Genomic DNA, 20,975 nt, shown 5'->3' on the forward strand with positions numbered 1-20,975 from the left:
GACTCTCTCCCTCTCCCCAATGCCCCTGACTTGATTCAGTACTTTTTTATGCTGCTTAGCACAGGTGTTTGTGGCGGATGGTCAGGTTTATATACTACCTAGAAGAGTGTTAAGTGTTTTCCTGGTGCGCAGAGAAAGGCATTTCATAAATATTGATTAAATGGACAGATTAAAAAGCCACGTCTTGATTTCAAGGGAACCCCACTTAGCTACAAAATTGTATGTTTCCTCCTGTTCATATCTACATTTGCACAATAAGCACCACTATTTCCTTTCTATTTAGTTAAAAATAATGCTTTTTCAGGGGTGTCTGGGTGGCTCAGGTGATGGAGCATCTCACTCTGGATTTTAGCTCAGGTCATCATCTCCTCATTTGTGGGATCGAGCCCCGAGTTGGGCTCCATACTGACAGCGTGGCGTCTGCTTGGGATTCTCTCCCTCCCTCTCTCTCTCTCTCTGTCCCTCCCCTGCTGTCTCTCTCTCAAAATAAATAAATAAACTTAAAAAAATAATAATAATAACGCTTTTTCCAGGCACCTGGGTGGCTCAATCGGTTAAGTATCTGACTTTGGCTCAGGTCATGATTTCATGGTTCGTGAGTTCAAGCCCCCAGTGGGATCTGCATTGACAGCTTGGAGCCTGCTTAGTTTAGATTCTCTTGTCTCCCTCTCTCTCTGTCTCCCTCTCCCCTCCCCCACTCGCATTCTGGCAATCTATCTCTAAAATAAATAAATAAACAAACAAACATTTTTTAAAAATAATGCTTTTTCAGGGCTCCTGGGTGGCTCAGTCGTTGAGCGTCCAACTTCGGCTCAGGTCATGATCTCACAGTCTGTGAGTTCGAGCCCTGTGTTGGGCTCTGTGCGGACAGCTCAGAGCCTGGAGCCTGCTTCAGATTCTGTGTCTCCCTCTCTCTCTGACCCTCCCCTACTCATGCTCTGTCTCTCTCTCTGTCAAAAATATTAAAAATAAATTTAAAAAAAAATAATGCTTTTTCAAATCAAAGGTTTATTCATCTGAAAAATTTTGCTCAGTGATTTGTAAAATGAGAGAGTAAGAACATTCTTAAGCTTCTGCATAGGTGAAAGCAAGCTGGAATTTCCCAGGGAAATTATTTGAAATCTTTTGTTCAAAACCAGTTACTGAGAACGGGATGCTCTTTTTGTTGCTGCTGAGAATTGAAATACTGTTCAGAGAGACAGGGAGGGTAACAGATACTTTACTGGAAATGACACAGGTTCTGACAATCAGGTACCATGTTTTTTCTACCATGCACATTAAAAAACTTTTTTTTTAATGTGTTTATTTTTGAGACAGAGAGAGACAGAGCATGAGCAGGGAAGGGGCAGAGAGAGAGGAAGACACAGAATCTGAAGCAGGCTCCAGGTTCTGAGCTGTCAGCACAGAGCCTGATGCGGGGCTCAAACTCAGAGACTGCGAGATCATGACCTGAGCTGAAGTCGGACACTTAACTGACTGAGCACCCAGGTGCCCCTCTACCATGCACATTTTTGAGGAAAAGGTATATTCATATATATCACAGTCTCAGTGTGGCAACATTATAAAATGTTACCTAGAGCTTCTATACCCACTATTATCTGAAGAAACAAAGAACATCTGTTCATTCTTAGCCACTGCTCAACACCAACTTTGAAGTTTTTGAAAACCTGTTTGTGTGATTATGACTGAATTAGATGCTTTGGAAAGGTGTACTCTATGAAATGTAGGAAATAGAAGCAAGAAATTTATTATTATTATTATTATTATTATTATTATTATTATTATTATTATTATTTTGAGAGAGAGACAGTGCCAGTAGGCAAGGGGCAGAAGGAGAGGGAGAGGGAAAATCCCAAGCAGGCTCCATGCTGCCAGCACAGAGCCGATACGGGACTCAAATTCACAAAACTGTGAGATCATGACCTGAGCTGAAACCAAGAGTCAGATAGATGCTTAACCCACTGAGCCACGAAGGAGTCCCAAAGCAATAAATCTTTTACTCATGACTGATTCTCTCAGATTCACACAAATCTATTCCAGGTGAGAAAGTAGGCAAGCTTAACATTTAACCTCTCATATGTAGTCAGAATAAAGGTTAGTTTCTAGATCAAAGAAAAATCTGACTACATAAAGTTATAGGATACAGAACGATATTTTAGGGTTTAATATTTAAGCCTGAGGTGTGGGCACTTCTAGAACACTGGAGCTGTTCTAATAAACAAGGGATCTGTTTTGACTTTCCTATTACCATTTTGGGGCCCACATCCCTCAGTTGGACAAAACGAGCCCATGTTTACCCTAGATTTTCTACTGCCCAGTGTAAAAGCAAAGCCTCAGCCCTTGCACCAGTATCTGTATGTCAGGTTTCATGGGAAGGGTAGAGGGGTTGTAGTTCACTCCCCCATCACCATCCCCCTGCCCCCTCTCCTCATCCCCACTCACCACCTTGAGCCAACAGCATAATGATGTGATCTTTGGCTGGACACCAGAAATGACCCATTACGCTAATCTGAAGGGTCAGCTTGGTGTAGGGTTTTAGGGCTCCCTTTCTGCACCCTCAGGAAAAAAGCTCTGGACTCTCTTCTCACTGGGCAGAGGACCCAGGAAGAAGATGACTTTATACCCACTGGTGGGGAGATGGGCCCAGCATGAACCTTTTGTGGCAGTTATAAACACTGAGCTATAATGTTAAACAGCAGTTAGAATCTCTTCCCAGCAAACTGCATATCTGAGTAGAATTTAGAGGACAATAGAATTTAGAGGACACCCTTCCTGTTCTTCCATAAAGAACGTTCTCACCTGAGATCTATCCAGTTCTTGCAGGTATTTCTTTGGTGATGTAATACTTTACTCTGTTACATTCTTTCAATCATGCTCGAGATTTTTCTCATCATTTTTCAAAGCCACATCATGGTTTAATGGCTGATTCATTTCCATTCTCAGTTATTGAAGGTTGGGTCTTCTCTCTGAAATGCCAGAAGCACCTAGCCCTAGTTATTTATGTGAGGGCCAGCATCCACACTCAACTGCTTGAGAAGGCTTTTCAGTTGTTCTTATTTTGGAGAAACCATCTCTGTTCCCTTTCCCCTAGTTAATACAGATTACTGGTTTTAGGCAAAGCCTTTATCTTTATTATTTTTCTAATTTATGAAATTAAATTAGAGGCTCTGGGGCTTGGGGGGAGATGAATTGGTTATCTGTAGCCCTAACCAAGAGGAACTGGGAAATACTGATCATATAATTACTGTAGACCTGTTCCCTCAAACTACTTTCCAACTCCCCACATACAAAGCCTCCAGCAACATATTTATATGGCCGAGTTTTATGTTAGTAATAGATCTCTGTTTTTAGACTGCAATTTTGAAAGAGTTCAACAGCTGAATTGGAAACTAACACCTGCCCTCTAAAATATATAAGTGAGATATAGATGGTACAATCTTAAGAGCAGACCCTGCTCCCAACTTGGCATTCTTTGGTTCCAGCTGTTGACTAGAGATAATTTAGATTATAATAGTAAAGCCAAGAAATACTTTAAATGTAAATTCCTTGCATTGCGTGTCTCTCTTTGAAGAACAAGTGGACATTCTTGCAAACTACCAGAATAGGAGGCTGTCTTTCCTCAGTCCCGCGCCTGTTAAGTAGATATGGAAGCCAAGGCCTCATGAATTTCATATCACATTTAGTTTTATTTTAGGGATGCTAAAATATAGGGCTAAAAAAACTCAACCAGACATGTCTTTTTCTTTGTACTTTTCTGGCCAGTGTTTTCCGGTTCACCACAATAAGCACATATTATTTTGTGCTGGGGGAGATGTTATTCTATGTTTCCAGTTATACTTATCATGATATTAAGAGGAAAATCAAAGCAATACAACACTTGCACAGGGATGAAAGGAACCTACAGCCAGTCATCTGGACTCCTGGCTGCCTGTTCTCTCCACTGTCCCCAGAGTTCAGTCTTCTCTATTTATTCATCCATCCTTTGCTTTGTCCCACAAAAGTTTTACAGCAGCTTACAAAGAGAGACAAAGGTTAACAGTGGAAGACAAAGAAAAAGGAGAAGTTGAAGTGAGCATGTAAAATGGACCATAACGATTTGTAATCATGTTAACAAATGGGCCACATGGGTGGCTTTCTAAGATTTTTTTTAGCCCCTCCCAAAAGAAATACCTGGTGAGTCACTAGATTCAGGATCTACAAGATCAAAACAAACCAGTTACTTGACAGAATGCTACTGTCTTTTGGGTTTTTTTTTTTTTAAGTTTATTTATTTTTGGGAGAGAAAGAGAGAGAGTGAGCATGGGGGAAGGGCAGGGAGAGAGGGAGAGAGACAGAATCCCAAGCAGGCTCTTCTCTGTCAGCTCAGAGCCCAATGTGGTGTTCGAATTTACAAAACTTGAGATTATGACCTGAGCCGAAACCGAGCCAGATACTTAACTACCTGAGCCAGCCAGACACCGCTAAAGTGCTATTGTTGTTGCTACTAGAGCTACTAGAGCCAGCAAGGACATTTTTCTAAAAGGCTCATAGAGACGGCAGTGTCCTTTGGTGAACGCTGGTGACAACATTTTTGCAATCGAGGCCGTGGTACCTCAGTTTGTGACAGAGGCGGTCTACTTCTTACACATCCCCTCAGTATAAGCTGGTGACATCACATCAAAGGGCAGTTCTGCAGATTCTGCAGCCAGTCTCGCTTCATCTAGAAAGCTTCCAGTGGACCATGCACCCACATATAGTCTCCAGTTAGTGCATGGCCCCCAGCAAGTGCTCAGGAAATGTTAGCGAGTAGTTTTCCTACTACTATTATTGTGTGTCGAATGAATGAATGCCCAACCTTTCATGGGGAAGAGATGGGCTCCATGGTGTGCAGGTGAATGAAAAGTGGCTGTCATCTCTGAGCTCACAGATCTCACCTACGCAGTCTCTCTGGCACGTGTATGAGCATGAAACACGGTCAGGCTTAGGTTGGGCAATAGCACACCTGGGCTCTCCAGGAAAGCCAGGCTTGTTCCAGGTAACACTTGAGAAACTGAAACTCCATAAATAGACTTGTTGCCGGTGTGGGGAGCAAGCCAAATCTGAGCTAAGAGAATCACCTTCCAAACAGAAACCTGTGAGCATCAGCATTTCATTCTTGGAGGGCAAAAGTCCTTTTAAGGAATTAAAAAAGCTTATTAGAGATCCTTTGTGATTTCCTGGACTTACATCAGGATAGAGGGAATGAAAATGTAGCTTTTAGATTGTTAGACCCATGTGGCTCCAAGATCCAGAAGAAATCCCCCCCTTCTACCTCCTGCTTCCTCTTCTCCCTTCCTCCTTGCTTTGTCCTCCTTTTCAAAATCTCATTAAATGGTTCATCACCATTCGGACCTCTCATGTCAGAAGGCAGCCACTGCCAGAATCTGCCAAGAGCAGAATCTGTGGAGAGTTGAAATACCCTCCCCCTGGGTTAATCTCTTTGGTGGTTGCGTGTGAAACATGGGAAAGCATGTGGTGGAGATTAGGCATGCCTCGGTATTGAATTCTGAGCGCCAGGATGTGTGGGGGCCCTGCAACCCTCACAGTCACGTCACTTTCTTCTTTTCATGAAAACTGAAACCCAGCCCCAGCCAGAGGGCAGTGGGAGTGAACAAATGTGTAGGGAAAGAAAATAGAAATGTTTCAGAAAGCTGGCTCCCCCCACCCACCCTTAGTGTGGTCTAGAAAGAGCCTCTCCCTCCCTCCATGCCCGAGGAATGCAGGAAGGGCCACAGGGGAGGTGGGGAGGGCTCATGGGGGGGAATTAAGTGTGGCTAAGTCTGTTTCTGGCTTCTCTGTAAATACTGCGACACCTCCAATGGAGGAACAGCTGAGATAAGTGACTGCTAATCCCCCAGTGCCCGGAGGAGGAGGCCGGCCGCTCCCTTCCAGATCCCAGCAGATGGTGGACCAAACAGGCTTCCCTCGAGGCAAGGGCAGCGGGAACTGTCCCACCTTCTGTTCCTTTAGCCTGCCCTGCACGTCTGCCTCATGGCCTATCCCTGCCCAGAAGGGCCTCAAGGGCCCTTGAAAGCCCTGGGGACATACCCCGGCTTTCCCTCCCGCCCTGGATGCTCAAGGTCAGCCAAGCTGGACTCTGGCCAGGGCTGGCAGCTTGGGCAGCATTGAGCATAGCTCCGTGAGGAGGGGCAGAAACATCCAGGCAGTGCGGCCAGGTTTCTCCCTCCATGAATCACCTGGGAAAGAGAGGCAGTGACTTATTTAAAAATGCAGACTCAATCTCCCAGGGTGGAACCTGGACTACTAGACAGTCCCGGGAATTTGGCTTCAAGTGGTTCTAACGTTCCACTCTGAGAAACAGCAGCCCAGGTAGAGTCTAGGAAGGCATTTCAGGTGGTGGTCGGAACAGGGCGCAGCCAGGTGTCTGGAGGTGAATCCTCACTCTTCCCTTTGCTCATCTCAGTGACCTCTGGCAAAACAGGCGCAATGGCTCCCTGCCTCAGAGGGTTTAGACCAGTCTTTCTCACACTGTAGGACACAGCCACTCCTGGCTTCTGAAGTCACTTTAACCCAAATTCGCATGGAAAAATGAAATTGGGAGATTGGTTGCACAACAATGTGAATATACTTAACACTGCTGAGCTGTACAAGTTTAAATGGTTAAGATGGGAAATGATAGGTTATGTATATTTTGCCACAATTAAAAAGGAAACGGAATATCTAGGCTGCACCACAGAGGAGAGGTTATTTGTACATAAGTAAATGTGACAGAAGCCAATCTTAATTTTCAAATTAAATGGATCCCTCAAAAATTGTATCAAATGAAAATCAGGGGGTGCCTGGGTGGCTTACTCGTTAAGCAACTAACTTTGGCTCAGGTCATGATCTCATAGTTTGTGAGTTCAAGTCCCACATCAGGTGAGCACGAGTCTCGCTTCACGTAAAAACACAAGCCCTGGGTCAGCCCCTGCTTCTCCCTCTCTCTCTCTCTTCCCCTCCCCACTCTCTGCCCCTCACTCACTTGCATGCTATCCTGTGAGTGTGCACTAAAAAAAAAAAAAAAAATCAGTCATTGAATCTTACTTTCCCATTGACTTATATTTTAAAATATATACAATAGGGTCCAGAGTTGTAAAATGTGGAAATTGAGTAGTAGTACAATTAATAAATATTGAACTGTCAACATCTTTAAAGGAAAAAAGTGTTCTTTCTTGCCATAATATAATGCATATGAAAATACATTTTGTTTTATTTATTTAATGTTTATTCCTTCTTGAGAGAGAGCACAAGTGGGGCAGGGGCAGAGAGAGGGGGACAGAGGATCCAAAGCAGGCTCCTCGCTGACAGCACCAAGCCCGACGTGGGGCTCAAACTCAAGAACTGTTAGATCGTGATCTGGTGAGAAGTTGAATGCTCAACCCACGGAGCCCCTAGGTACCCCTGCATTTTGTTTTGAATGGGAAAGAAATGAAACTGTTTTAAAAACATTTTAAGGGTTAGATTGTCTTAAGAAACTGGTCTAAGGGCTCCACCCACCTACCCACTCCCACCAGAGCAGACTGATCTCAAGGCTGGCTGGCTGGAATTGGCCTCCTGAGCCCTGGAAGTATTGACAAAGGCTTCCGGTCAATGGCCTTGGTGCTCAGTGATAAACTGGACTTTCCAGGAATTCCCTTTGCACATATGGCAGTGAACGTGGAAATCTGCCATCCGCCACTCCAGGTCGAAACTTGCTTTCACACAAATGTCCACGGATTTCAGTCCTACTCTACTTTAAAGACAATGAAGTGATACTTCTTCAAGAAGGCTTTGGGGCGCCTGGGTGGCTCAGTTGGTTAAGCATCCAACTTCAGCTCAGGTCATGGTCTCGCAGTTCATGAGTTCGAGCCCTGTGCCGGGCTCTGTGCTGACGAACAGCTCAGAGCCTGGAGCCTGCTTCAGATTCTGTATCTCCCCCTCCCCTGTTCATGCTCTGTCTCTTCTCTGTGTCTCAAAAATAAATAAATGTTAAAAAAAAAAATAAGTCTTTCTCTGACCCCTCTTTTGGATCCCTCTTTTCATGACTATCACAGTGATTCCCTCCTTTTTCACCCCATGCTCCATCAGTGGCTCTGACTTTTCTGTAATTGCCCTGGAGTATGAGCTGCTCTGTTTCACTTATCGCTGCATCCCTGTGACTAACACAGTTCCTGTCCCATAAATATTTGCTGAATCAATAAATGAATGAAATTGACCCAATTCTTCAAAAGAGCAAGCTACTGCTGCCTCCAAGAGTATCACTATTCCTGAACTGTAACGGTGACCATTTGCTTTGTATCTTCTATGTGGATTCTATCACTTGTCCCTAATTATTTTGATAATTAATAACCCCTGGCAGAAAAGAGTTATCGTTATTGTGTCCTTTTTCAGAGGGGAAAATTGAGGCTCAGGAAAGTGAAGTGACTTGCCCAAGTCCAAATGCACCAGAAGTGAGGGAGGCCAGGATTTGAACCCAGGGCCGTCTGGCTGTAACACCAGTCCCATTTCTCCTTTTTCTTCTGCAAATGCTTGAGCTGAGGCAGCTCCACTGTTTGCATCCTGTGCACGGGCATTTTCATCGTAAAAGGCGTATTGTGTGGCAGGGCATGATCCCAGCCAGACCCCTCACCCGGCTCCATCACCCAGCTGCCCACACAGTTTCTTCTCCAGACCAACCCAAACATGGTTGGGGAGCTCAGCAGGGAGGGCCCAACATTCCCTAGTCTGGACAAGTATCTAATCAGTAGACCTCCTCAGCATATCAATCCAAGACCACTCTAGAGATGAATGCCTTGTGCCCAGTTTTCTATTTTTAACTGGTGTGAGCGGGAGGGAGAACACAAGCATTAAAAATCAAAGTGCCAGTCAAGAACCGAGAACACAGGGCACCCCACAGCGAATCAGTGATGCGTGTGTGTCCTTCTTAGGTCTCTCTGTTCCTTTCTCCTCTCCCCGGTTCATGTCATCTCTCTGTTCCCTTCTCCAAAGTCCCAAGATGTAGTCCTTCTACATGTGTTTGCATGAAGGAGCCGCTGTCATTTATACCACTGCTTCTCACACTCTTATGTACGTAGAAATCAACTGGGCATCTTGCCAATTCTGATTCAGTAGTTCAAGGGGTGGGGGTGGCATGGAGGCAAGGCTCTGCTTTTCTAACTCTGCTGTCCTGTGATGTGTGCATTTGGTTGAACCTTCTTGACAAGAATATTTGCTCTTTCAGTCTCGTCTCCACCTGGCATAAAGGCCTTTGCCCCCAGTTTACAGATGTTCATCTATCCACCAGCCAAGTGCACACACCACTTCTGGCATTCCCTCCTTCTTTCACTTTGGCAGTAGGGGATCCTTTTCTAGCCTGAAGACAGGAGTCTGAATTTGAGCAGAACCTTGGCAGTAGGGGGAGAGCCACCAGCTCTCTGTGCTGGGGGAAACCTGGCCCCTTCTCCAGCAAGACTTGGCCAGGATCTTACTGCAGTTCTGAGCCTCTTCCCTAGCCACACCCGAAGCCACGCATGAGCCGGGGGTCAGGGTGGCCTTGGTTAACCTCCGCTTTCTGACCTAGAGGAGCGTGACACCAGCAACCTGAATCAAGTCACCCAGGCCGGTGGGGACTAGTCCAGAAGGGTGACCTGTCCCAGGTGCCCCTTTTCTGGCCACCCAAATGTACTGGTGTGGTGCCTTGAGCGCCCACGAAGAGTGCCAGGACTTCCAGTCCTGGAAGATGAGAAGCTGCTGTCGCTCCTTTGCTGTCCCGGTCCAGCTGTCAGGACCCCTCAGCAGAGGGAAGAGAGCCAAGCCTTCCGGCTTGTATGTGGCTTATTGTCTCAGGCTGGCGGGGCCGCGGAGGAACAAACCCACAGCACACCCAGGGTGCACCTCCATCCAAGAAGGGGGAGGAGGTGGGCTGGCGTCATTCAGTCTTCCCCTGCCCCCTACCCTTCGCCGCCCGCCCCTCCCTCGCTCCCTATTTGGCCATCCCCCTGGTTGCCCCCTCCCCTTCCTTACATGGTCTGGGAGCCCCCTGGCTGATCCTCTCCCCTGCCCTTGGCTCCATGAATGGCCTGGGCGCTCCTCAGTGGTGCGAAGGCGACCAAATAAGGCAAGGTGGCCGGCCAGGCCCCCCACCCCTGCCCCCGGCCGCTCCAACTGACCCCGTCCGTCAGCGCACTATAAAGCGGCGCGCCCCGCGCCGGCCTCCCAGCGCCTGCCGCCCGAGCCGAGCCGAGCCCGACCCGCGGACGGTGAGTCAGCGCCCGCCCGCCCCGAGCCGGCGGGCCCCGCTACTGCCGCGCCGCCACTTTTTTTTTTTTTTTTTTTTTTTTTAAAGACCAAACTTCTGGATTTGGTTCTAACTTCTGTTGTCCCGGGTCGTCACAACAAGAGAGGGGCGCGCAGAACGCGAACCCTGCGGCCCCCGCCCCCACGGGGCGTTTGGGGTCCCTGCTGTCGTGCGCGTTTCCCTCCAGCGGGGGCTTGGGCGTGGGGGTGTGGTTGGGACCCAGGGGGGCTCTCAGTTCGCGGAAGGGCAAACATGTGAAGGGCTGGGGAGGGCTTGCTAAGGGGTGACGGTGCCTCCTGCCCCCGGGACAGAACGTGACTCCTGGCCGGGGGAGCCTGGGTGGGCTCCGCTCCCCTGCTCTATGCACGTCCCCCTCAACCTCCGCAGCCTCCTCCCACCCTTCCTCTCCCGCCCCGACGGGAAGGGAGACGGCAGGCGTTCCCCCCGTCGCCCCCAACCCTCCTCTGCTCTGTCCTTTCCTCCGGGCGGGAGGAGGCCAGCGCCACCGCAGGCAGTGAGGGCGGGCCACCCGGTTCTCCACCTGCAGACCCCGCCGAAGCTGTGCCAGGATGTGCGACGACGAGGAGACCACCGCTCTTGTGTGCGACAACGGCTCCGGGCTGGTGAAGGCGGGCTTCGCTGGGGATGACGCGCCCCGTGCCGTCTTCCCGTCCATCGTGGGCCGCCCGCGCCACCAGGTAAACCTCCCGCCCCGACTGGCCTGCTCTTACCTGGGGCGGTCCCCAGCCCCACTCCGCACCCCTTCCTGCCACTTCCTCAGGCCAGCAATCCAGGAACTGTCTCACCTGACGCCCCTGTGTCATGAACTGCTCGGGTCAAATAAGGAAAAGATGGATTAGCCTCAGATCCAAGCCAGGACAAACAATACTCACACCGCCCAGTGTGCACGGGTCCCCCTTCCACCTTTCAGGGACAGAGCTCTCCAAGGGGCCCACTCCTTGTGTGAAAAGTCAGCGGCTTCGCCCCTCCACTCCGCACCTTCATGTTCAGTACTCCGCCTTTTCTCTGCCCCTTCCACACTCCAGTCTTTCCCTCGGCCTCCCTTTTCAGTCCTGCTCAAAACTTGCAATGATACAACTTCTCTCCACCAACCGGGACCCAGCCCACATTCCTCCCTCCGTTCACAGCCAGCTTTCTGGGCTCTCAGAGGATGTAATCTGTCTGCTTCCTGGCTGCTGCATTTTTAGAAGCCAGGCGTGACAGAGGCAGTAAGTGCCATGGGGATAGTGACATACCACCTTGCTTATTAAAAGAAATGCCACGCTCTCTGGCTTTGCCACATGCCTGGCCAGACAGGTTGCCAGGGCTAGAGCTGTATGCCTCAGTGGTGGTGACTGATGGGTACTGCAGGCCAGCTCTGGGCAGGCTGGATTTCGCTTGTGGAGTGATAATGGCATATCAGCCCATCTTTTTATGTTCACTTGATAAATGTCAAAATCTTTTCTTAGGAGAAATGCGATGTGTCATTAATTCAGTCATTTATATTCTAGTTGACATGGGCGATGGACTTAATAATTTAATGAAGGCATTATGGTATTTTTAAAATGAGGTGAGGCTGTACTTCTTTGGTGAAGTAGCTTCATTCCTCTTTCCCTAGTTATATTTTAAAGAATAGAATTATACCTGGGGATTGGGGGGGGGTAGATAGGGGGAAGGTACTAGATTGATTTTAAATGATATTTCTAAATTGAGGTAAAATTCTATTTTTTGTTATTTTTGGTATTTATAAGATGTTCCTTGACTTGGCCAGTTAGATGTAAATTTATGAGGCATCTGTTATATTCCTGAAATAGTGGAAGCTTGACTTTCCCATCTTCTTCTTCTTCTAGGGAGTCATGGTGGGTATGGGTCAGAAGGACTCCTACGTGGGTGATGAGGCCCAGAGCAAGCGAGGTATCCTAACTCTCAAGTACCCCATTGAGCACGGCATCATCACCAACTGGGATGACATGGAGAAGATCTGGCACCATACCTTCTACAACGAGCTCCGCGTGGCCCCTGAGGAGCACCCCACCCTGCTGACTGAGGCCCCACTGAACCCTAAGGCCAACCGTGAGAAGATGACTCAGATCATGTTTGAGACCTTCAATGTCCCTGCCATGTACGTAGCCATCCAGGCGGTGCTGTCCCTGTATGCTTCTGGCCGTACCACAGGTATGTCTGGGCTGTGGAGACAGTCACTGATTAAGCACATTCCTAAGGCACTGACCTTGCTATGAATCAGCTTCCCCAGTTGCAAAAGGAATGATCCCTGCCCTCACACTCCCTGGGAAGGTGTCCGAGATAAGAGAGAGAGGTAACAACAGTTTCAGATCACATGCATTTCTAACGATGGAAAGCACATGGAGTTAGATCCTTACCTTTCCTAAAGCATGTGATATAATGTATTAAGGCTCCTCACAATGTGCTCCATACCATCACAGTCCCTGGGCAAACATCCCCAAGGAGAACCAACGTTTCCTACAGGGTCTGAGTCAAAAAAGAGAGAACACGTGTTTGTTGGATGGGAGGAAAGTATCCATGCCTGGATACTTACATAATGTGCTAATGGCTGGTAGAAGGGATGGTCATTTGAAAGTGTCCTGGGGAAATTTTTCTACTACAATATTTAAAAGGGTGAGCTGTTGCTGGCTTCAGATTTAGCACTCGTTATGCTCATTTTTATTCTTTGTGTGTAAGGGATCTAATTTTATCTGGACCCATGCCCAGTGCGAGTATCTTTTAGCCAAGATTGGAAGTAGGCTTTGACACAGCTAGAGCAGTGGTGTCCTTGGAGATTTACTTTGTTCTTGTCTGTTTCTCCTGACAGGCATTGTTCTGGACTCTGGGGATGGTGTAACTCACAACGTTCCCATCTATGAGGGCTACGCTTTGCCCCATGCCATCATGCGTCTGGATCTGGCTGGTCGGGATCTCACTGACTACCTCATGAAGATCCTCACTGAGCGTGGCTACTCCTTTGTCACCACCGGTGAGTGTGTGTGTGTATGTGTCTCCTCTGCCACAGCATCGTGTCTGCTTTTTTCCTCCACCAGAGAATCTACCTACTTCATTCTTCAGAACTTGACTGTGATAACCTTTATTTCTGCAGCTGAACGGGAAATTGTCCGTGACATTAAAGAGAAGCTGTGCTATGTTGCCCTGGATTTTGAGAATGAAATGGCCACGGCTGCCTCTTCCTCCTCCCTGGAGAAGAGTTATGAGCTGCCCGATGGCCAAGTCATCACTATTGGCAACGAGCGCTTCCGCTGCCCTGAGACACTATTCCAGCCCTCCTTCATTGGTGAGTTGTAGCGTCTGGTGCACATGCACAGCTTTTCTCTAGAAATCTGGGGGTGTCCCAGAGTAAAGTCTATTATAATCAAGAAGGATTAGGAGGCTCTTGAGTTAAAAGAAGTCATAGCTTAGAGTCCCACACAGCTCAGCCTCAGATCCCAACGGCCCATTACAAGGATGGCCATACTGTAATGTGGCAGTGATATGATAAAGGATGACACATTGACTTCATGTCCAAATAGAGGCTCTGACAGAATAGTAGTTGAATAATCCGAATCGGCAGGAAAGGAATGATTACTCAGAAGTGCTGACTTATTCCGGTAAGTTCCATTACCATGTAGCTGGACTTCCCTCTGAAGTTACTTATCATGAAATCCAACAATGATCATACTCGTTGTAATAACTGGACCCTTGTATTTCACCACATGTCTTTCCTCGGGAATGATTTCTAAGAGGAAGCTTGTCGGGATCTTATCTTGGTCCATAAATAAAAACTGCATTAATTTTAATGTATGTCTCACCCTTTCCAAATATATCTCCATACATCTGATGGATACAGCACGTGTTCGCTCCAAACAGGTGCTAAACACAGTTGTTTGTGTCTTGGCAGAATCTGTTGTGGATTAACTGTCAGCACTTTTAGACACACCTGTTCCACAAATGCCTTGCAGTGTGGAACATCTTATAGAGGGACATATGTTTCAGAGACAAATGGGAGACAAATGTGTTTATCAACACAAAGGAGTCCTCTTTTCTTCCCTCCACCTGGGCTCCTGGCCTGAGTGCACTTTGATTTTTTTTTTAAACATATTTCTAGGTATGGAATCTGCTGGCATCCATGAAACAACTTATAACAGTATCATGAAGTGTGACATTGATATCCGCAAGGACCTGTATGCCAACAATGTCTTATCTGGAGGTACCACTATGTACCCTGGTATTGCTGATCGCATGCAGAAGGAAATCACTGCCCTGGCTCCCAGCACCATGAAGATTAAGGTAAAGAACTCCTGTGGTGTGAGAGCCAAGGCAGGACTTAGTATTCCAAGTAGAACTCACATTTTGCTTCCCACCTACTATAAACTTTACTAGCTTTTCTAGCACTTTTCCTGAGATAGGAGACTTTAAAAACATTTTCAAGCAGCAGATAATAATAAATCTTGGAAGGAAAAAAAAATCTAAATCTTCGGACATGTTTTAAAAGTCCCCAACTTTTGGGCTGTCCTCTATCATGCATATAGCTTGTTGCCACATTATACTCTAGTTCAGGGAAGTGGGGCAATTCTATTTTGTAGAGCTTTTGATAATGGAAATAATGAAATAGAGGACAGTGTGTAAAACTCAATTCAGTCATATTAGTTTCTGGTATGAAGCATCTCACGTTACAATGAATTAACATCTAATATTTTTTTTGGAGAATCTCTCTCTCTGGCATGTTGCTTGATCTGTTGCCTGGAATGTGAGAGTTCACTGGAAGTTTTTCTTTCCTTCCTGCAGATTATTGCTCCCCCTGAGCGTAAGTACTCTGTCTGGATCGGGGGCTCCATCCTGGCTTCCCTGTCCACCTTCCAGCAGATGTGGATTAGCAAGCAAGAGTATGATGAGGCAGGCCCGTCCATCGTCCACCGCAAATGCTTCTAAGGTGCCTTCTCTCTTAGTCTACCTTACATTCAGGATGACAGTATTATGCTTCTTGGAATCTTCTGAACCACCCTCCCTTATCTCTCATCAATCATTGTACAGTTTGTTTACACATGTGCAATTTATTTGTGCTTCTAATATTTATTGCTTTATAAATAAACCAGACCCGGACTTGCAACATACGAAAGTCTCTCATCTTTCTTTTTCTGGTAGGCATGGGGAGGAGCCAGTGTCTGCTCACTTCAGTCTGTGAATTCATATATTGGTGGCTTTGACCCCATGAGCACTGTAATATTACAGTAGCACAAAGTTGAGCCGATGAATTAGTGTGACATTTAGCGGGGGCTTAACAATACTAAATATCAATTTTCCACTTTGGGACAGAATCATGAATATATTTCACATGTGAAAAGTAGATTAACTTCAGCTCCACATAAGCGAGAAATGAAATCGGATTTCACAATACTTTAAGATTAGTTACTATGGATGACAGTGAAAGTTGTTTTCATATAGGCTCCAGTTGTTTTCGTAACTTTGTAGAAACCACATACACATTGGTAATGAGGAAGTTTTAAGTAAGTTAGCTTAAATTCTCAATGCCGGATTCCTCAGTTGTCCTTCCAAGGGCTATGCATGTTAATGGTGAAACACTGAGGCTGGCTCACGGTTAAGCCCAGCCACATCCAGTTCTAAACATTCCCTAAACAAATCAAGATCATTGTGCGTATTCAAACTAAACGTGAGGAAACAGGTACCAGATCCTTTTGCCTCATCAGTAACTAATTTGTGGGACATAAGTCGTCAGTCTCTTCATATCTTTGAAATCTTGGAATTTTGGGTTGAGTGTAGTGAAGGCCAGGAAGTCTGAAGGATCAAGGGGAGTGGAAAGCCACAATATTCCTTTTATTTCATGCTGGACTCTGCAACATATGCTGTGGGGGCTGCTGGGAGCAGCATCCAAAGCAATCAGTCATGCTTTGTCCTTGAGGAGCTCACCTACACTATGTGTAAACTCCCAATGTGTGTGGTCTGGGAGACTTCAAGGAGATGGACATGGGTCTGAGTCTTGAAGAATGGTTAAGAAGTACAGAGGTGAGGGGTGCCTGGGTAACTCGGTTAAGCATCTGACTTCGGCTCAGGTCATGATCTCACAGCTCATGAGTTCAAACCCCACATGGGCTCCACACTGACAGCATGGAGCCTGCTTGGGCTTCTCTCTCTCTCTTCATCTCTCTCTGCCCCTCTCCCAGTCATCTCTCTCTCAAAAACATAAATAAGGGGACAGAAGCTAGCAAACAAGGCACAGGGCAGGCTGGTGGGAGCTGATGACTTAGGAAATCACTTTGGAAAGGTAGATTTCCACCTAATTGCAAAAGCTCTAAAATTTTTCATTTTCAAGTTAATTGTTCATGAACTGTTGGAGCATTTGAATGGATGTATTTAAACTTAAATATTGATGAGGGAATCAAGACAGAAAGATTAAGCAGCTAGTACAGTATTAACACAGTTTGTGGAATACCCAAGCTAGGAAGCCAGATTTTCTGACATCTTATCTAATGGTGTTCCTCAAAGCATCTTTAGTCATAAATCTTTAGTTTTAAACTATACTCATAATGTTATAAACATACATAAACCTTCAGTCATGCATTAATTCTATCACCTAGCCTTTTGGGAGTCTGGATTCAAAATTTTGCATGTTTGGGGCTCATCAGACATCTTATTTTTTTAATTTTTTTTTTTAATTTACACCCAAATTAGTTAGCATATAGTGCAACAATGATTTCCGGAGTAGATTCCTTAATGCCCCTTATCCATTTAGCCCACCCCCCCTCCCACAACCCTTCCAGTAACCCTCTGTTTGTTCTCCATATTTAAGTGTCTCTTATGTTTTTTCCCCTCCCTGTTTTTATATTATTTTTGTTTCCCTTCCCTTGTGTTCATCTGTTTTGTCTCTTAAAGTCCTCATATGAGTGAAGTCATATGATATTTGTCTTTCTCTGACTAATTTCGTTTTGCATAATCCCCTTTAGTTCCATCCAGGTTGTTGCAAATGGCAAAATTTCATTCTTTTTGGTTTCTGAGTAATACTCCATTGTTTATATATACCACTTCTTCTTTATCCATTCATCCCTCGATGGACATTTGGGGTCTTTCCATACTTTGGCTATTATTGATAGTGCTGCTATAAACATTGGGGTGCATGTGCCCCTTTGAAACAACATACCTGTAGCCCTTGGATAAATACCTAGTAGTGCAGTTGCTGGGTCATAGGGTAGTTCTATTTTTAATTTTTTGAGGAACCTCCATACCGTTTTCCAGAATGGCTGAACCAGCTTGCATTCCCACCAGCAATGCAAAAGAGATCCTCTTTCTCCACATCCTCGCCAACATCTGTTGTTGCCTGAGTTGCTAATGTTAGCCATTCTGACAGATGTCAGGTGGTATATCTCATTGTGGTTTGATTTGTATTTCCCTGATGATGAGTGATGTTGAGCATTTTTTCATGTGTCAGTTGGCCATCTGGATGTCTTCCTTGGACAAGTGTCTATTCATGTTTTTCGCCCATTTCTTCACTGGATTATTTATTTTTTGGGTGTTGAGTTTGATAAGTTCTTGATAGATTTTGGATGTTAACCCTTTATCTGATATGTCATTTGCAAATATCTTCTCCCACTCTGTCAGTTGTCTTTTAGTTTTGCTGATTGTTCCCTTCGCTATGCAGAAGCTTTTTATTTTGGTAAGGTCCCAGTAGTTCATTTTTGCTTTTGTTTCCCTTGCCTCTGGAGACGTGTTGAGTAGGAAGTTGCTGTGGCCAAGATCAAAGAGGTTTTTGCCTGCTTTCTCCCCAAGGATTGTGATGGCTTCCTGTCTTACATTGAGGTCTTTCATCCATTTTGAGTTTATTTTTGTGGTTGGTGTAAGAAAATGGTCCAGGTTCATTCTTCTGCATGTCACTGCCCAGTTTCCCAGCACCACTTGCTGAAGAGACTGTCTTGATTCCATTGGATATTCTTTCCTGCTTTGTCAAAGATAAGTTGGCCATATGTTTGTGGGTCCATTTCTTGGTTCTCTATTCTGTTCCACCGATCTGAGTGTCTGTTTTTGTGCCAGTACCATACTGTCTTGATGATTACAGGTTTGTAGTATTGCTTGAAGTCTGGGGTTGTGATGCCTCCTGCTTTGGTTTTCTTTTTCAAGTTTGCTTTGGCTATTCAGGGTCTTTTCTGGTTCCATACAAATTTTAGGATTATTTGTTCTAGCTCTGTGAAAAATCCTGGTGTTATTTTGATAGGGATTGCACTGAATATGTAGATAGATTGCTTTGGGTAGTATCGACATTTTAACAATATTTGTTCTTTCTATCCAGGAGCATGGAATCTTTTTCCATTTTTTTGTGTGTTCTTCAATTTATTTCATAAGCTTTCTACAGTTTTCAGTGTATAGATTTTTCACCTCTTTGGTTAGATTTATTCCTAGGTGTTTTATGGGTTTTGGTGCAATTGTAAATGGGATCAATTTCTTGATTTCTCTTTCTGTTGCTTCATTGTTGGTGTATAGGAATGCAACCAATTTCTGTGCATTGATTTTATCTCCTGCCACTTTGCTGAATTCTTGAATCAGTTCTAGCAGTTTTTTGGTGGAATCTTTTGGGTTTTCCATATAGAGTATCATGTCATCTGCGAAGAGTGAAAGTTTGATCTCCTGGCGGATTTGGATGACTTTTATTTCTTTGTGTTGTCTGATGGCAGAGGCTAAGACTTCCAATACTATGTTGAATAACTGGTGAGAATGGACACTTATGTCGCGTTCCTGACCTTAGGGGGAAAGCTCTCAGTTTTTCCCCATTGAGGATGATATTAGTGTTGGGTCTTTCATATATGGCTTTTATGATCTCGAGGTATGATCCTTCTATCCCTACTTTCTCGAAGGTTTTTATCAAGAAAGATGCTGTATTTTGTCAAATGCTTTCTATCTATTGAGAGGATCATATGGTTCTTGTCCTTTCTTTTATTGATGTGATTAATCACATTGATTGTTTTGTGGATATTGAACCAGACCTGCATCCCAGGTATAAATCCCACTTGGTCGTGGTGAATAATTTTTTTAACGTATTGTTGGATCTGGTTGGCTAATATCTTGTTGAGGATTTTTGCATCCATGTTCACCAGGGAAATTGGTCTATAGTTCTCCTTTTTTAGTGGAGTCTCTGTCTGGTTTTGGAATCAAGGTAATGCTGGCTTCATAGAAAGAGTTTGGAAGTTTTCCTTCCATTTCTATTTTTTGGAACAGCTTCAAGAGAATTGGTGTTAACTCTTCCTTAAATGTTTGGTAGAATTTCCCTGGAAAGCCATCTGGCCCTGGACTCTTGTTTTTGGGAGATTTTTGATTACTAATTCGATTTCCTTACTGGTTATGGGTCTGTTCAAATTTTCTGTTTCTTCCTCTTTCAGTTTTGGTAGTGTATATGTTTCTAGGAATTTGTTCATTTCTTCCAGATTGCCCATTTTATTGGCATATAATTGCTCATAATATTCTCTTATTATTGTTTTTATTTCTGCTGTGTTGGTTGTGATCTCTCCTCTTTCATTCTTGATTTTATTTATGTGGGTCCTTTCCTTTTTCTTTTTGATCGAACTGGCTAGTGGTTTATCAATTTTGTTAATTCTTTCAAAGAACCAGCTTCTGGTTTCATTGATCTTTCTACTGTTTTTTTTGTTGTTGTTGTTGTTGTTGTTGTTGTTGTTTGGTTTTGATAGCATTAATTTCTGCTCTAATCTTTATTATTTTCTGTCTTCTGATGGTTTTGGGTTTTATTTGCTATTCTTTTTCCAGCTCTTTAAGGCATAAGGTTAGGTTGTATATCTGAGATCTTTCTTCCTTCTTTAGGAAGGCCTGGATTGCTATATACTTTCCTCTTATGACCACCTTTCCTGCATCCCAGAGGTTTTGGGTTGTGGTGTTATCATTTTCATTGACTTCCATGAACTTTTTAATTTCCTCTTTAACTTCTTGGTTAACCCATTCATTCTTTAGTAGGATGTTCTTTAGTCTCCAAGTATTTGTTATCTTTCCAAATTTTTTCTTGTGGTTGATTTCGAGTTCCATGGGGTTGTGGTCTGAAAATGTGCACAGTATGATCTCCATCTTTTCATACTTACTTAGGGCTGATTTGTGTCCAGTATGTGGTCTATTCTGGAGAATGTTCCATGTGCATTGGAGAAGAATGTATATTCTGCTGCTTTAGGATGAAATGTTCTGAATATATCTGTTAAGTCCATCTGGTCCAGTGTGTCATTCAAAGCCATTGTTTCCTTGTTGATTTTTTGATTAGATGATCTGTCTATTGCTGTGAGTGAGGTGTTGAAGTCCCCTACAATTTCGTACTACTATCAATGAGTTTCTTTATGTTTATGATTAATTGATTTTTATATTTGGGTGCTTCCACATTTGGCACATTAATGTTTACAGTTGTTACATCTTCTTGGTGGATAGACCCCTTAATTATGATATAATGCCCTTCTTCGTTTCTTGATACAGTCTTTATTTTAAAGTCTAGATTGTCTGAATTAAGCCAGTATTCTGGCTTTCTTTTGTTGACCATTAGCATGATAGATGGTTCTCTATCCCCTTACTTTCAATATGAAGATGTCTTTAGGTCTAAAGTGGGTCTCTTGTAAATAGCATATAGATGGATCTTGTTTTCTTATCCAATCTGTTACCCTATGTCTTTTGATTGGAGCATTGAGTCTATTGACATTTAGAG

At 44.7% G+C, this 20,975-nt stretch overlaps 1 protein-coding gene across 2 annotated transcripts; it reads left to right on the forward strand.

Moving 5' to 3' along the window:
• Positions 1-10,189: 10,189 nt before the first annotated feature.
• Positions 10,190-15,393, forward strand: ACTC1 (actin alpha cardiac muscle 1). Of its 2 annotated transcripts, none has more exons than XM_042942486.1 (7): positions 10,190-10,235; positions 10,821-10,971; positions 12,124-12,448; positions 13,104-13,265; positions 13,386-13,577; positions 14,388-14,569; positions 15,068-15,393. In XM_042942486.1, the coding sequence occupies exons 2-7, from the start codon at positions 10,843-10,845 to the stop codon at positions 15,209-15,211; spliced, it is 1,134 nt and encodes a 377-aa protein (XP_042798420.1). In that variant the 5' UTR covers positions 10,190-10,235; positions 10,821-10,842; the 3' UTR covers positions 15,212-15,393. The 2 variants fall into 2 exon arrangements, with proteins under 2 accessions (XP_042798420.1, XP_042798421.1); XM_042942487.1 differs by lacking the exon at positions 10,190-10,235 and adding an exon at positions 10,504-10,612.
• Positions 15,394-20,975: the final 5,582 nt, after the last annotated feature.

The sequence above is a fragment of the Panthera leo genome, chromosome B3, assembly GCF_018350215.1.
Source record: "Panthera leo isolate Ple1 chromosome B3, P.leo_Ple1_pat1.1, whole genome shotgun sequence".
NCBI lineage: Eukaryota > Metazoa > Chordata > Mammalia > Carnivora > Felidae > Panthera > Panthera leo.